Source organism: Panthera leo, chromosome B4, assembly GCF_018350215.1.
Source record: "Panthera leo isolate Ple1 chromosome B4, P.leo_Ple1_pat1.1, whole genome shotgun sequence".
NCBI classification, from domain to species: domain Eukaryota; kingdom Metazoa; phylum Chordata; class Mammalia; order Carnivora; family Felidae; genus Panthera; species Panthera leo.
Genome location: NC_056685.1, coordinates 12961311 through 12976315, shown reverse-complemented (window position 1 = coordinate 12976315; position 15005 = coordinate 12961311). Strand labels below are relative to the sequence as shown.

The 15005-nt window shown below is 44.3% G+C and overlaps 1 protein-coding gene and 1 long non-coding RNA gene across 5 annotated transcripts in view; one reads left to right on the top strand and one right to left on the bottom strand.

The window, feature by feature from the left end:
• FRMD4A (FERM domain containing 4A) overlaps window positions 1–15005 on the top strand; it is a 614500-nt gene that overhangs the window by 6875 nt on the left and 592620 nt on the right. The window contains exons 2-3 of one of the 4 annotated variants that reach the window (XM_042944928.1): window positions 469–557; window positions 1021–1132. In XM_042944928.1, coding sequence (XP_042800862.1) covers window positions 1031–1132 — 102 coding nt within the window. In that variant the 5' untranslated portion in view covers window positions 469–557; window positions 1021–1030. Of the gene's footprint in view, window positions 1–13; window positions 558–1020; window positions 1133–15005 lie in introns of those variants that run through there. The other 3 variants (XM_042944931.1, XM_042944927.1, XM_042944929.1) reach the window with 3 other exon arrangements.
• LOC122223882 lies at window positions 2025–3852 on the bottom strand. The gene is made up of 2 exons (XR_006204552.1): window positions 2383–3852; window positions 2025–2268 (listed from the first exon to the last, which is right to left on the bottom strand). It is a non-coding gene; the product is annotated as an uncharacterized LOC122223882 (long non-coding RNA).

Here is a 15005-nt window from a genome sequence, read left to right as displayed (position 1 = left end):
TTTTTTTTGCCATTGACATCTTCCAAGGAAAATGCTGCATGATATGATTTTCAAGGCTAATTTGCCTTATTGTCTTAAGCAGTGTCTCTTACTACAAATTAGCCTCCTGTACCTCTGTGAGCTAGAGAGGCTCCTTCAAAATTCCTAACAGGCAGCCTGGTGGAGAGATGGGAGGGAAAGGAAGGGAGGGAGGAAGGGCGGGAGGAAGGGAGGGAGAGAGGTAGAGGGTGCCTGTCTGCTTCGTACATGTGGTACAGCCTGGGAGATCAGAACGCTAACAGAACAGGCAGTGTAATTACATGTTCCTTGTAAGTATGTTAGCCCCACGGGGAACTAAGCTGGCCAGTCCACTTGGAGAGGGAAAGTAGATTTAAGGATGATGGAGGGGTCATTGCATAACTGACTTATTACTCGGTGGTGATGAGGGCATTTGCTGATCTCCAGTAACTGCCTGGTGCTTTTGGTCAGGCTCGGCTCTCTCACTCCCAGATACTTGATTTTTGCAAAAGGGACACACCTTTCTGCAGGAAGAGAAGATACTGACCAGATTGTAAGCGGTAGGTAGTGACATTCAGCATGTTTATGCAGCAGAATTGCTGAGAGATTGTGGGGTGGGAGTTTGGGGGGGGGGGGGCTGGTGGTAGTGGTGGTGATCGGGTTGGTTGATTTATCTGCAATAGGGAATATGTTTTATTTTAATTATGAGTTAAGAGTTGCTGCTGCCTAGGCTAAGGTATCAGTTAAAAATTCTGTGTTCCCAGCTTTCATATTTGTGTTTGATGTGGTTTCTGTGCTCATGCAGCTTGGTGAAGCTAGGGAGGGCTCACCTTTAAATAACCTGCAGCTTCCTATTTTCGTTCTTGTTTTTTCTTTTTTTTAAATCCTTAAGCACTGTTCCCACCCTTTCTTCCCAATATCCGCCTGACCGCCCCCCCGCCCTCCGCCCCATATGAAATGTGGCCTGTCTTCATTCTGAGCCTTTTGCGCCCTGAGTCTGGATTTCTGGCTGGTTTGCTGTAGGTATTTGTGGATGCTTCGCAGTCACCCAGGGCCCAGGCAAACTGACTGTGCATGGGAATCGGAGACCATGGCTGTGCAGCTGGTGCCCGACTCTGCTCTCAGCCTGCTGATGGTGAGTGCTCCGGGAGGAGGTGGGGCCCGGGCAGCGCCCAGCTCCAGCCTTACCCTCCCGCACCGTGGGCTGCCGCTGCAGTGCTGCAGACATGCTAAAAATCGCTCCGCTTTATCCCGCAGGCTTGTTGCAAATGATTTCTTGGGTGAGAGCATCGGCCATGACAAAGCACTCTCAGGGAAGAGAAGCCCTAGATTTGCCATTTTAGAAACTTGTTGCTTAATGCTATTTTGAGAGAGATGCTTGCAAACAGGTGCTAAGAGCCCCTGGAAATAGATTCCCACCGACGCCTCCCCCTGGCTCCTCAGCATCCTTCCCCCTCCCTCCCCTCCCCTCCCCTCCCCCGCTGCCTTTTGCATCTAAGTTGAGGTGATCCTGTTTGTTGATTTGTTTTTCTGTCATCTCATAGCAACTGTGGAATTTTTTTTTGCCCACGGAACAATTGAATAGGATCTTCTTTCTAGGTGCCCACGTGTTTACTCCGATTTCCCCGGGGAAGTGGCCAAGGAGGTTGTCTGTGGCCTTTTTAACATTGGGACTGCAGAGCCACCTCCCAACTGTGACTGCGGGGGAGACTCTGGCAGGCCTTGTCCAGGCCCTTGCCCGCGTGTAGACCACTGACCTCCTTTAAGCCTCTCTGTGATTTCCATCATGTTAAGAAGGCCTCCGCTCTTAGCCTGTCTAAGCAATACAGGGACAGTGGCGTCACCTTGTTTTAACCTGATTGACTTCGGGCTAGCTCTAGATTCAAGTTTGCTTTCGCTGTGTGTTGCCCCCCTTCTCCTCGCTGACTAGCTCACATGCCAGGGTAATGCTGACGGAAATAGCCCGCATCAGGCTCCGCGTGTGAATGTTTCTAATAGTTACACAGGAGATTTTTACGGACAAAGCATAAGTGCTTCTGCTGAGTATATTGATCTGTGTTTTCTGACTGAGAGGGGGAAATACAGCTTTGTGAGGCCTGATGAGTTTGTTAAGAGCACTTGGAAGAGGAGCCAGTGGGGAGCCTGCCTCTTGAGCAATGAGCTGGGTCAAGTTAAGAGGGACGGAGATCATGGTTCTTTTTCGCCTCAAATGTCGTATCGGCCCCAGAGCCATTTGAAACGCCTGGGATCTTCTGCTGACTTCCAATGCCACTGCAAGAGAAGTAGTCAAAAGAATTAAAGTTGTTTTCTGGAGAAATTACCCTGGTCTCCTCTCCCTTCCTTATACTTATATTGTCCAATGATGCTGTATCCAATGATACTGACCATTGATATGTCCAGTGGTCACATACGTGGATGGTTAGGGTCTGAGGATTTCTGACTGTGGCAGGTGACACAGTGGCAGTGTCTCTGAGGACCAAGAGACTCTGGGAAACCGGGGTCTGAGTCATGTGCAAAAAAATAAGGGCACATAGGCTCCTGTTCAGGTAGGCGTGTGCGTATAATCTTGTATTGCTTGACAGAAATAAATCTTGCATTATGTTAAAATAGGGAAGAAATGTGTTCTTAACAATCAGCTGTAGGGAGAGCTGGGCCTGTTTGCCTCCACATTTCTGTCCTGATTTCTTCTCCATGCTTCTGAGCGTACGGGAGTGCACCTGTTTTACTGGGAGCCCTAAGGAAAAATCCCCTCGGCATGCTGGTCCAGCTGCTTCTGAGACATACGCACTGAGGTTCCGTTCCTGGTGCTCCCAAATATTACGGTTGCTGTCCGGGAGGTCTCCGTGGCTCAGACTTTATCCTCTGTGTCAGCGGCCTCTGCCCTCAGATCTCTCCCTAGTGCTCACCTCCTGCCCAGATTAAAGGATTACATGTGTGTCTCCCTCAGAAGCCGGGGGAAGTGGCTCTTGACATCACAATGGGGCATTAGATTAGAGAACCTTGGAGCACCATGTGTAACCATAGTCAGGGTGTGTTTTCCTGTTCACAACCGGTTCAGGGGGAATTTTCCCCTATGGACTTTGTTCCTTTTTTCATTGTTAAGAAGAAACCTCAACATAATTGCTTCCCAACTATTGCAGGATGAGTCTCAAAATGTATATAAGCAAGTCACTGAGGAAGAGAGGAGGAAAGGAGGCCATTTAGCAGAGTTGCTTTGGCTGTGAGTTCTGGAAGGAAGCTGTAAACATTATTATTTGTTAGCTACTCAAGCAGCCAATCAATTCTCAGTATTTATGGAGTGCCTCTGCTAACTGAGGAGGGTAGCATAGTATAAAGGCCAGAGCTCATAAGCACCCCGTTTGGGGGGAGGTCAATATCAGATGGCTTGATGGGAGTTCTGCACTTTCGTGGTATCGAGTCATTGGGCTGCAGGGAACCAGCGGGGAGGTGGGGGGAGCGACTGGCCACACCCCTTGGTTTTGGATAAGGACACAGTCAGAGGTTATACTCGGTGTAGACTCGACATGATTCAGGGCAGAATACATTTATTTGGTTCTGCAAAGTGGCACCAGATCTGGAATTGGAGAGCCCTACGTTCTGTTCCCAGCTGTTCCCCACTCCCTGGGCGGTCCTGGATATGTCGCTTCCTTTTTCTGTGCCTTAGTTGCGTCATTTGCTTTCTGAGGGGGTCATGGTCCTCTGTAGGGTCCCTTTAAGCTCTGTTAAACATAACATAAGACCTCTAGGAATAGCGTCTAGAATAGAGGTCCTTGACGGGCAACTGTAACGCTTTATTCAGCATTATGTCTTAGTTGTACCCTAGGATATGGGCAGTGCTGCTTTTAGATGGTAGAATTTGTTCCCAACCATATGGCTTTTATGCCAGAAGTGTTTTGTGTTATTTACTGGAAGGGGTGATCATTTGCATTTGTTCACACTCTGTTGTCTGGAGACCTACCCCCCACGGGAGCCTGATTTATTCTGCCGGACTAGAGCAGGTGACCTTTGAAAAGTACCAAAGGTGACTTGTCCAAGCTGGTGCTGGGCTTAGAGCCTCTGGAAGGGGTCCTGGGTTGTAAGCATGTGCTGACTGCCTTGAGGTGAGTGCATTTCACTGATTCTTTCAATGAAGAGTTAGTATTGGGGGGGGGGGGGTGGTGATGATCATCTATGCCACACGGAGGTCCTCAAACAACGAAGGGTGGACTCAGACAGAGGACAGATACTGGTGGTGAAGACCACATGCCATTGAAAAGCCCACCTCCTTCATTTTTGCAGAAATTTTGGGAAGCAAGAAAAGACACTGTTGGGAGCCTCCAGCAGGATGTCACTAATTATAGAGCAGGAAGCTCTTGGCTATGTGTCATTTGCTGAAATCACATGAGTTTGGGGAACCCTTTAAAGGCTGGAATGCGCTAGGGCCAAAGATTTGTTGATCATTTCTCTAATGACAGCGTAGAGATGGATAGCCATGGGGCTACAGAGGTGGTATTAGGATATTTTGGCTCTTAGATTCTGAAAGCTCAGATTACAATATTTTAATGTAAGTTAGCTAGCTAGGCTATAGTGCAAATTACGATTTTCTGCAAAGCATCTTCACCTGTATTATCTCACTTAATCCCTTCGACAATCCTAGTTTTAAGACAAACTTATTTGGTAATCAGAATTTGAGAAACTGTCAATGGTCCCACGACTGAAAGTGATAGGGCAAAGTCTCACGATCAGGGTCCTCTGACTCTCAAGCCAGGGCTGACTTTGATGTCATGTCAAAGGTCGAGAACTTCACCACCAGGATCTTCTAACGCTTTGGATTTAGCCCATCAAGGGCGCCTCGTATCTGAGCCATTCTGCGTTTTTCACATTTTAAGGCGAGTAGTTCTATCGTCTTGTTTATCTGCATTCTTTTCCATATTGCAATTTAAAATAAAAGGTGATACCATACATCTGGCTCAAGACATCTGCTTTGACTCTAGCACAAAAAAATATTTTTATATCCATAAGAGATTTTCCACGTTTTTGAGGTTCCATTTTCTTGCACATTGTTTGTAAGAAAATTGCCAAAAGTCAAGTTTTTGTAATAGGAAAATTAAATATGCAAAAACTTCAATTCGTAAGTCAGAGAAATTAGTGGGTGACTATTCTCAGTGAATGAAAGATGTGAATTAGATTATCTTGAAGAGTCTTTGTATTTCTAAAAATTTGATTTCAGATTTCTGGGATTCTCTTGAACAGACTAGCTCTCTGGTCTGTTTGAATAGATTCTAGCTGATAACCTGCTCTTGTAAAACTTCATCTCTCTAGTTCATTTCATTTTATTATGGATTCGTCTTTCCTCAGATAGTTTCCTCCTTTGGAAATTTTCTTTTTTAATTACCCAACCAATATTTGCTGAGTATCTACTCTGTACAGGGAGAATACAAGCCAGTCCGTGGCTTTAGTGAACTTAAAAATTAATTGAAAAGATGTACCACTGACTATTAGAACGGGAAAACTGGTTTAAGTTTAAGTAACATGTTGAAGAATAGAGGAGGGTAAATCTGAGGTGAGAAGACTGAATGAATTAGGGTAGAGTCCAGGCTGTTGGGAGATAGAAAGTAGACTGGTTAGGACAGAGTTCCTAGAGGTGACAAAGGCTTTGGTGGCCAGAAAGGCAGGTTAGGGGTATGACCAAGGTCCTAGTTCTATAACTATAACATAATTTTCCTCTGAATTTGACCTGTGACAAGTCTCTATTTGGAATCTCTAATAGACCATGGATTTTCTGGGGCACCTGGGTGGCTCAGTCGATTAAGTGTCAACTCTTGGTTTCGGCTCAGGTCAGGATCTCATGGTTTGTGAGAGTGAGCGCCGCATTGGGTTCTGTGTGGATAGCATGGAGCCTGCTGGGATTCCCACTCTCCCTCTCTCTCTCTCTGCACCTTCCCTGCTAGTGCCCCCTCTCTCAAAATAAATAAGTAAACTTAAAAAACAAAAAAAAGACCGTGGATTTTCTCCAGATTGCGAAAGGCAAAAGGCATAGGATAAAATTAAAGCCTGTCCTAAGAAATCTTGCTCTTGAGTAATAATAATAATCCTTTTAATTTTCTTTCTTTTTTTTTTTAATTTTTTTTTAACGTTTATTTATTTTTGAGACAGAGAGAGACAGAGCATGAACAGGGGAGGGGCAGAGAGAGAGGGAGACACAGAATCTGAAACAGGCTCCAGGCTCTGAGCTGTCAGCGCAGAGCCCGACGCGGGGCTCGAACTCACGGACCGTGAGATCCTGACCTGAGCCGAAGTTGGACGCTTAACCGACCAAGCCACCCGGCGCCCCTCCTGTTAATTTTCAAAGTGCTTTTGTGCCTGTTGTCAGGACAGGTACTGTATCTTTCTATTATATGGTAAAACTAAGATCCAGAGACGCTAAACAGCTTGCCCAAGAAGACTTGGCTAATTGTGATGGTTTCCATAACGTTTAACCAATACATTTGAAAAGGTAATTTGACCCCTTTATAGAAATTTAAAGAATAATAATTACGTGGTAAGAGAGCATAGTCACCTGAAGCACTGTGCACAGAGTGGGGCCATGTAAGCTTGGGGCCCAGGGCAGGGGTCCTAGATATTCAGGTCTATAGTGGGTAGTGTTCTTAGTGTCATTTATCTTTCTGGTTTATTTAAAGTAGGATGATTGTGGGGGAGCCTGGGTGGCTCAGTCAGTTAAGCGTCCGACGTCACCTCAGGTCATGATCTCACGGTTCGTGGGTTTGAACCCTGTGTCGGGCTTTGTCGAGCTGACAGCTCAGAGCCTGGAGCCTGCTTCAGATTCTGTGTCTCCCTCTCTCTGACCCTCCTCTGCTCACTCTGTCTCTCTCTGTCAAAAATAAATAAGCATTTAAAAAATGAAAATAAAATAGGATGATTATCAAAACATCCCTAGAAAATGTTTCTGTAACATTATATCTAAGTCAGTAGCTAAAATCCTTCTTAAACCCAATTATCCACCTTCTAAAATGGAATTTCCTAATGGGTATGTTTGAAATCTTGACACTAATAATTTTTGTAGTTAGTGTTTAGTGTACAGATTTCTCTCTCTCAGAGGGTGAAATTTAAAATCAATGAGTCATACTGCCTCTCTCAGATAAGTTTTTGCTGACCATATTTTTTATTTCATTTTATGTCTTTCTGGTTGTAAGGGACAGAGTTCACTCACACCAGCATTAAGAAAGAAGGGAAACGTATTGACTGATGAAACGTACTGACTCGTTCCAAGGAGTGAAGTGGTTCCAGGAAAAGCTGGACTGAGGACTTTGGATGACAGAGTCCAGACCCTGTTTCTCTGTTTCTCTCTATGTCTTTCTAATCTAGCAAAGATTCTACTTTGCTCTGTGTTAACTTTAGGCTCTAGCAGATTCTTTCTCTCAGCAGCTCCGGGATAACTTGTTCACAGAGCTGGTGGGCCCAGATAAATAAGTGGGACTTTCCTTATGAGGTCATTTCTCAACATCCATTAGGCCCTGTTGGGTAATAGGTTTTGCCCCTGGCCAATCACTGGTTCTCTGACCAAGCGTGTTGGCGTCTGTGTCTAGACCTGTAGGGAGAAAGGAGTTGGGTCACTTGACTGATAAGTTCACCTGAATCACATGGAGTGAGAATGGCAGGTTCCAGAAGGAGAAGAGCTCTTTTACTAGGAAGGAGGAAGGGGTACTACCAAGGTAAAAACAATACGTACTCATTACAGTGGTCTTTGCAACGTGTGTATCATTATAAGACTCCTATAAAACCAGTCGGGGGTCGGGGAGGGGGTGGGTAAAGCATCAGTGAACCCTAAATCATTGGTTCAGTTTTCCTCAAAAATGAATATAAGTAGAAAAGCCCAATTGTCTAAATAGTTTATGCTTGTTTGAAAAGGTCTCACCATCTGTAAAATGGGATAATAGTAGCTACCATGTAATACTTGGGATAATTCAATGAGATATGCAGGTAAAGTACTTAGCATTGTTCCTGGATCAAAGTAAATACACAGTAAGTATTAGCAGTTGTTTCTTTACATTAAAATGATATGGAACTACCATCCCCCCAAACTCATCTCACTGGACTCCTGCATGAGCCAGAGTCCATCTAAAAGAAGTTGCCCAAGCCTGTCTGCATTCCAGTTTCTGAAATCAGGGACCACGTTGGACAACCAGCCAGTTGTTTTGGAAAACAGATGGACCTAGGATCAGGTGAACTGCTCCTGTCATGAGCAAATTTAAATTTGCATTCCTGTCTTGAATAACTAACAAAATTTTCTTACCCTCTAAGGGAAGATGACTAAAATATGGGCTGCAATATGTTCTCTCTGGCAAATGCAAAATGCATGCCATCCAGGCTTGCTATACATGATTGGGTGGCTATTAGTGGATCTCTGCTAAAAATTAATTGTGTGGCTGCTTTGCAAAGTTTAATAGTCATTTGGAGACCATATGTTACTGGTGCAGGTAGCAGTATTTCACTGAATTCTATGCCAAAATGTGAAGTCACATGGAACATATGGTATTTTGGCCTGGTCATAATCAAAGGTCCTGGAAACGTGATTGACTGAAACCATGGGGTACATACAGAGTTAGAAGACTAAATTCCAGTGTCAAGGTAACATTGGCCTATAGTAATGAGTGCTTTTTATAACCCTGGATATTGAAATTTTAATCTCACTTTCCAGACCTGGAGAAGCACTTTCCTGAGCCATAGATCCAGTCCCACTCCGCAAGCAATGTCATGCATGCCCATGGTTTTAACTCTTGTCTGTACATTCATGACCTTCTAATCATGGCTTTGGCTCAGGCCTTGCTCCCAAGTTTCTCATGACTGCCAATCCAGATGCTTATCAGATTGACCCTCCTGTTTGTCCCATGGGTGCCTCAAATTCACTTCACCCTAAAGAGGAACGGTGACCTTCCTCCTGGTCTACATGTCTTACTTCCATTGGTGGTAGGACCATTTTGCCTGTCATCCCAGAATTCATTGTTGACTCCTCCTTCTCCCTCATCTACCTTGTTCAGTTATCTCCAGGTTCTTTTGCCTCTGCTCCCTCATTTCTCTGTGATCTGGCCCCTCCTCCCTTATCCCTCCCACTGACTGTCAAGTTTATAATCTCACCCACCTGGGTCTCTGTTTCTACTCTCTTTTCACTATGTCTAATCTTCTGTACATACATTTTCCGGAGTGATATTTATAAAATGATTCTGATTTCTCTAGTAATTAGACCTAGGATTTTCTTCTAAAATGAAGGTCTAAAATCCTCTGATTATACTTGATTATACCTGGAATAAAGCTCAAGCTTTTTATTTTTTAATTGAGGTAAAATTGGTATATAACAATATAGAAGTTTCAGATATACAACAATACAAATTGATGTCCGTATGCACTACAAAGTGGTCAAGCTTTATAACAAACCACATTAGTTACTTCAAGCTCCAACCTCTGCCTCCCTGTCCAATCTCACTCCCACTGTTCCCGCCACCACCCCTCAGAATTGGTGCCCTGGCCGTGTTGGGCTCTTCCTGCTCCCCATAAATAACATGCTGGCTCAAGCCTGTGCACCTGTGAGTGTGCTCTTTCCACTACTTGGACTATGGCTCTTTCTACCTTCCTCACTTTTTCTTGTACTTCATTTATATTTATATTTTCTATCATTTCACTTATTGATAACACTGCCATATGATATTTGACTTTTGTATCTGTTTTCCTTAACAGAGTAAGAGTACAATTTCTCATCCATTCATCCAACAAATATTTATTGAGTGCCTACTGTCTTTTGGACACTATTTTAACATGAGGGATACGGTGAAGTGAACAAGACAGACAAGGTTTTTGTTGTCCTTGAGCTTACCCAGGGAGAGGTTAAAAAAATAAATACATTGAAAATACATAGAAATATCAGGGAGTGATAATTGCTCTAGAGCACATTGAAAGTGATGGTGGGGAAACCGTGGTTGGGGGATAGCTTTAGAGTGGGTTATCAAGGGAGCCTTCTGAGGAAGCTAAAAGGTGATTGGCAAGAAGAAGGCAGTGGTGGAAAGTTGTGGGCAAGGCATTCCAATCAAGGTAAAAGCCATAGAACCTGAAGGAATTTATCTGGTCCCAACACCTTGCACTGTTCTCCATATATTCAGTGAATTAAAGTATTGATCCTTCACTTCTGGCAGTTTAGCACAGGACCAGGCTTTGGGGAGGAAGTTGAGGTGAGGAAAACACACGAGTCTTGTTCCAGAGCTTCTATATCACAAAGAAATACAATTACAGAATACGTTGAGGTAACACCTCACAACCTCGTGAGAGGAAATGGTCCCACCTTATGGGCCACAGTACCAACAGTGCGTGGGAAGGAATTCAGAGAAGTGGTCTGGGAGGGGTAGGGGAGGGCGACCTAGAGATCTAGTTATGACAGGGTCTGTGGAGGAAGAGGACATCAGGCCATTTTGAAGGATGCAGTTTTTTCCCCCTTTATTGAGATATGATTGACATATACATCGTGTAAGTTTAAGGTGTACAGCGTATTGATTTGTTACACTGATATATTGCATTATGATTACCACTTAGCATTAGCTAACACCTCCATCAAGCACATACTTACCATTTTTTTTTGCTGTGCTAAGAAAATCTAAAATCTCTCTCAGCAACTTTCAAGTGTATAATACAGCGTCATTAGCTATAGTCACCATGCTGTATATTAGATCTCCAGAACTTACTCATCTTCCAACTCTGAGTTTGTACCTTTACCAGTAATCTCCATTTACCCCACCCCCAGTCCCTGATAACTGATACTGTACTATTTTCTGTAGGTTTAGCTTTTAAGACTCCACATTTAAGTGATGCCATACTGTATTTGTCTTTCTCTGTCTGGCTTACTTCACTTAGGGTAATGCTCTCAAGATTCATCCCAGTTGTCATAAATGGCAGAAATTCCTTCTTCCTTGTGGCTGAATAATATTCCAGTGTGCGTGTGTGTGTGTGTGTGTGTGTGTGTGTGTGTGTGTATCACATCTGCTTTATCCATTCATCCATACACGGAAAGTTAGATCGCCTCGGTCAGCCAATGTCTTAGGTAGGTTGTTGTGGTTAGCCAGTGTCTTGGTTATTGTGACTAATGCAGCAATGAACATGAGGATATAGATACCTCTTAGAGATCCTGTTTTCATTTGCTTCAGATAAATTCTTAGAGGTGAGATTGGGGCGTGTTTCTTTTTGATGAGGGAGAGAAGGGACGGAGTATCTTTCTGGGAAAAGAAAAAAGGGATCAGGGAGATTCAGGAGGAGAGGATTATGAACCACTGTGGTAGATGATAGAGATCCCATGAGGGCTGAGGTAGGGGTGGGGAGGAGGGATTGGTAGGAGAGGATTTGCCTTGTGGAGGAGGAGGAGGAAAGCTTTTGGAGCACGTTGGGACCAGATGGGGGAAGACATTGCAGATGCTCCCATGAGCACCTGTATTGGAGCCACAGGCATTTAGGGGCCTGTCTGTGTTCTCGCATGGGGACTGACTTAGCCAGTGTAAGGGTTGGGAAGTTTAATTTGGTGGTGGTATGTAGGTGAGACAGGGGGGAGAACACCTATTTAGAATCACATGCTTGGGGGCGCCTGGGTGGCTCAGCTGGTTAAGCGTCCAACTTCAGCTCAAGTCATGATCTCACAGTTCATGAGTTTGAGTCCTGCATTGGGCTCTCTGCTCTCAGCACAGAGCCCACTTTGGATCCTCTGTCTGTCTCTCTCTCTCTCTCTCTCTCAAAAATAAATAAACATTAAAAATACCAAATGCATGAACTCTGGTGGAGAGTGAAGAGGCAGCATGGTGGTGGCTATGGGAAAAGTGGAACATGGATGAGTTCAAGGGACATTCTGAAGGCAGCATCATCAGGACCATAGGATAGATGGATGGTGGGACCCACACACAGGGAGCAGTCAGCCAGGACTACAGAGTGTTGGATCTGGAGCTTCACGGAGTGGTGCCAGGAACAACTTCAGAGCCAGAAATACATTTGCAGAAGAAAAGGGCTGCACTTAGCTTAGGACCACCCAGTTGAAGGTGTGGAGGAAATAATGGGATTTCCCAGCAGAGATGGCTGATGGGCAGTTGGATATCGTAGGCACTTAGGTCAGTGATTCGATTCAGAGAGGCAGATCTGGGAATGAGACTAGAAGCACAGGAATCCAGAAGAAAGATCGTAGAGGGAAAAGATCAGAAAGCCACAGTCGGGCAGGGGGAGATTTAGAAGCCATGATCAGAAAAAGTTCATATTATCTTGTGATACAGGCCACATTTGTACCAGGTCAGTGTTACCTTGACTTTGGCATTAATTTTCCTCACATTAAATGTACCACGTGGTCTAATTGAAGCAACCTCAGAACTTTTTTAAGTTTGTGTATTTTGAGAGAAAGAGAGAAAGTATTAGCACCAGAGGGGCAGAGCGAGAATCCCAAGCAAGCCCCTCACTGCCAGTACAAAACCCGATGCAGGGCTTGAACTCACAAACCACGAGATTATGACCTGAGCCGAAATCAAGAGTCGGATGATTAACTGACTGAGCCACCCAAGCGAAGCAGCCTCAGAATATACTAGATGCGGGTTAAATGCAGTTCCATTAGATGACTGCTTCTCCCAGATTGCTGTAGGGCACAGGTGAGCTGAGATTGTGCACATGCCCACTGTCACCACCCCTATGGTGCAACTAGACGTATCGCACGTGTGTGTGTTCTGCTCACTACTTATTGCTACGTAGCAACTACTCCACATTCTGTGACTTAAAACAACCATTCTGTTATGCTCACCAATTCTGTGGGTCACGAGTTCCAACAGGTGGCCGTGGTAATGGCTTATTTTTGCTCTATAATGTCTGGAGCCTCACCTGGGATGAGTGAAAGTCTGGAGTGACTCAACAGCTAAAGTCTGAAATCTCCCGGAGGCATCTCCACTCTCTTGTCTGGCACTGGGTGTTGCCATCCACTGGACCGCAGCTGGTTTTTTGACCACAGCATTCTTGTAGGAAAACTCCACATGACCTGAGTTTCCTCACAACATGGCTGCTTCAAGGTCGCTGGACTGTTTATGTGTAGCTCAGGGCCTCAAATTGAGTATCTAAGCTCACAAGGCGGAAATGTATCACGTTTTGTGAGCTAGCCTTGGAAGTCACATGGACTCACTTCCGCTGCATTTTTTTGGTTACAAACAAGTCACTGAGGCTGCATTGGAAGGGAGAGGATATAGACTCCACCTCTTGGTGAAAGGGAGTTAACATGGTTTGTGACATGTTTAAAACCACCACAACGAGCATTCATTCTATGCAATTTAATTTCGTGGTCTTTGAGGGTCTTAATTACTCACAACTTGGCTATGGAATTTTGCTCAGAGGCAGCATTCCATAACTATTGATTGAATATTACGTTGGTATCAGAAGTCCATTAAAAAAATTTTTTTTCCTACTGGCAGAAAGTTACCTTTGAGTTTTTAGATGTTTATCCAAACTCTAAGCATTTAGAGAGTAACACACGTTTAGCATTTCTCTGTTATGCCTTCAAAGAATTCCCAGAGAAGGTATGAATCAGGAACATCTTCATCTGCCTTCTCTGTGACCTCCAAAGTTCTCTGATTTTGTCCCCAGTGATGATTGGGACTAATCATAGTAGTAGTTCCCGTAGTGTTGCCTCTTTTCCATGCTTAGTGTTTGAACTCATAATTTGTTTTGTATCTTTATTGCCCATGTGTCAAAGCAAAAGGAGGGACATAGCTTGGTATTAGGACTGAAGTGCTTTCTTTTCTCATGAGGAGTGTGAACATAATTGAGCTGTAATGAACATAGCTGAGGCCATTTTATAGGGATTAATGACAAGGAGAATGTGTTCATGGCCCGAGGCTTAGTCTTCGGTCATTAACCTAGTTGGTCATTAATATTGTCTGGGAATGCTTTATGTTAGGCCATTACAACTACGCCATATGCTGCTGGAATTGGGAACATGAACATTACCTGTATCAAGTGTTATTTGTTTCCTCTCCATTCCCCACGATTACTGAACAAGGCAGCCTTTTTAATACACACTCCAAAGGCATGAAGTACCAAGGGCAGAACAAATTTGAAGCGTCCCTTCCCTCCTCTCCCCTCTTCTTCTTTTTTAAAAAAAATCATTAACGGAGGACTACAATCAGAGAGACATTATGGTGAGCACTGAGGATCTGTGGGCATATGTGGAAATACCACCTGGTCATTGATCTCAAGAACTTTAGAGTGTAATTGGAAAGGCCATTAGAAAAACAATTCCAATGTAGTGAGATAAATGTTATGACAAAGAAATCATCAATGTGCTGTGGAGTTGAAGAGCATAGAACAAGAACCACCACGTGGCACTGATGTTTCAGGTGAGTTTTGAAGGATTAGAGGTGGATAGGTGGATGATGGTGGTGGGGAGTCCCAGGTCCGGGAAAGAGCCTACACAAAGGCAAATGGAAGAGTTGCATGTTCCAACAACTATGTAACATTTTTGAATGGGGAAGGCAAAAGGGAATGGAGGAGAAGAGGCAAAAATCCTGGCTAGGGGTAGACACAAACTATTTTCTGAATAAATGATAAGGAGTTTGGACTTGACCGTAAATTTTACTAATAGGCATCGATGATTTGAAGCAAAAAATGACACATTCAGAGTTGAGATGTGGAAATACCACTCTAGAGGTAATACGGAGAATGGATTCAAAGAAGGGATGACCTGAGGAGAGGAAACCGGGTAGGAAGATACGGAGGTCGGCCAGGCCAGCAGTAACGTGGGCTTGAAGTAGTGGTGAGCCAATGGGAGTAGAGAAAAAGGCAGGGATGAGCAGTTCAAGTGGGAGACAGAGGTGGGTGGTTTGTAATGACTCCCATAATAAGTAAAATGCCTGCTCAAACAGGCTTTATTTAAGATAGGGAAATTCTTTAGTTCATACTGAGTCCAGAGGGGAAGCCAATTCTAGGATCTGCCTCTGGTCCCACATTCACCCTCAGTCCCCTTAAGTCTTTTGGCTCTG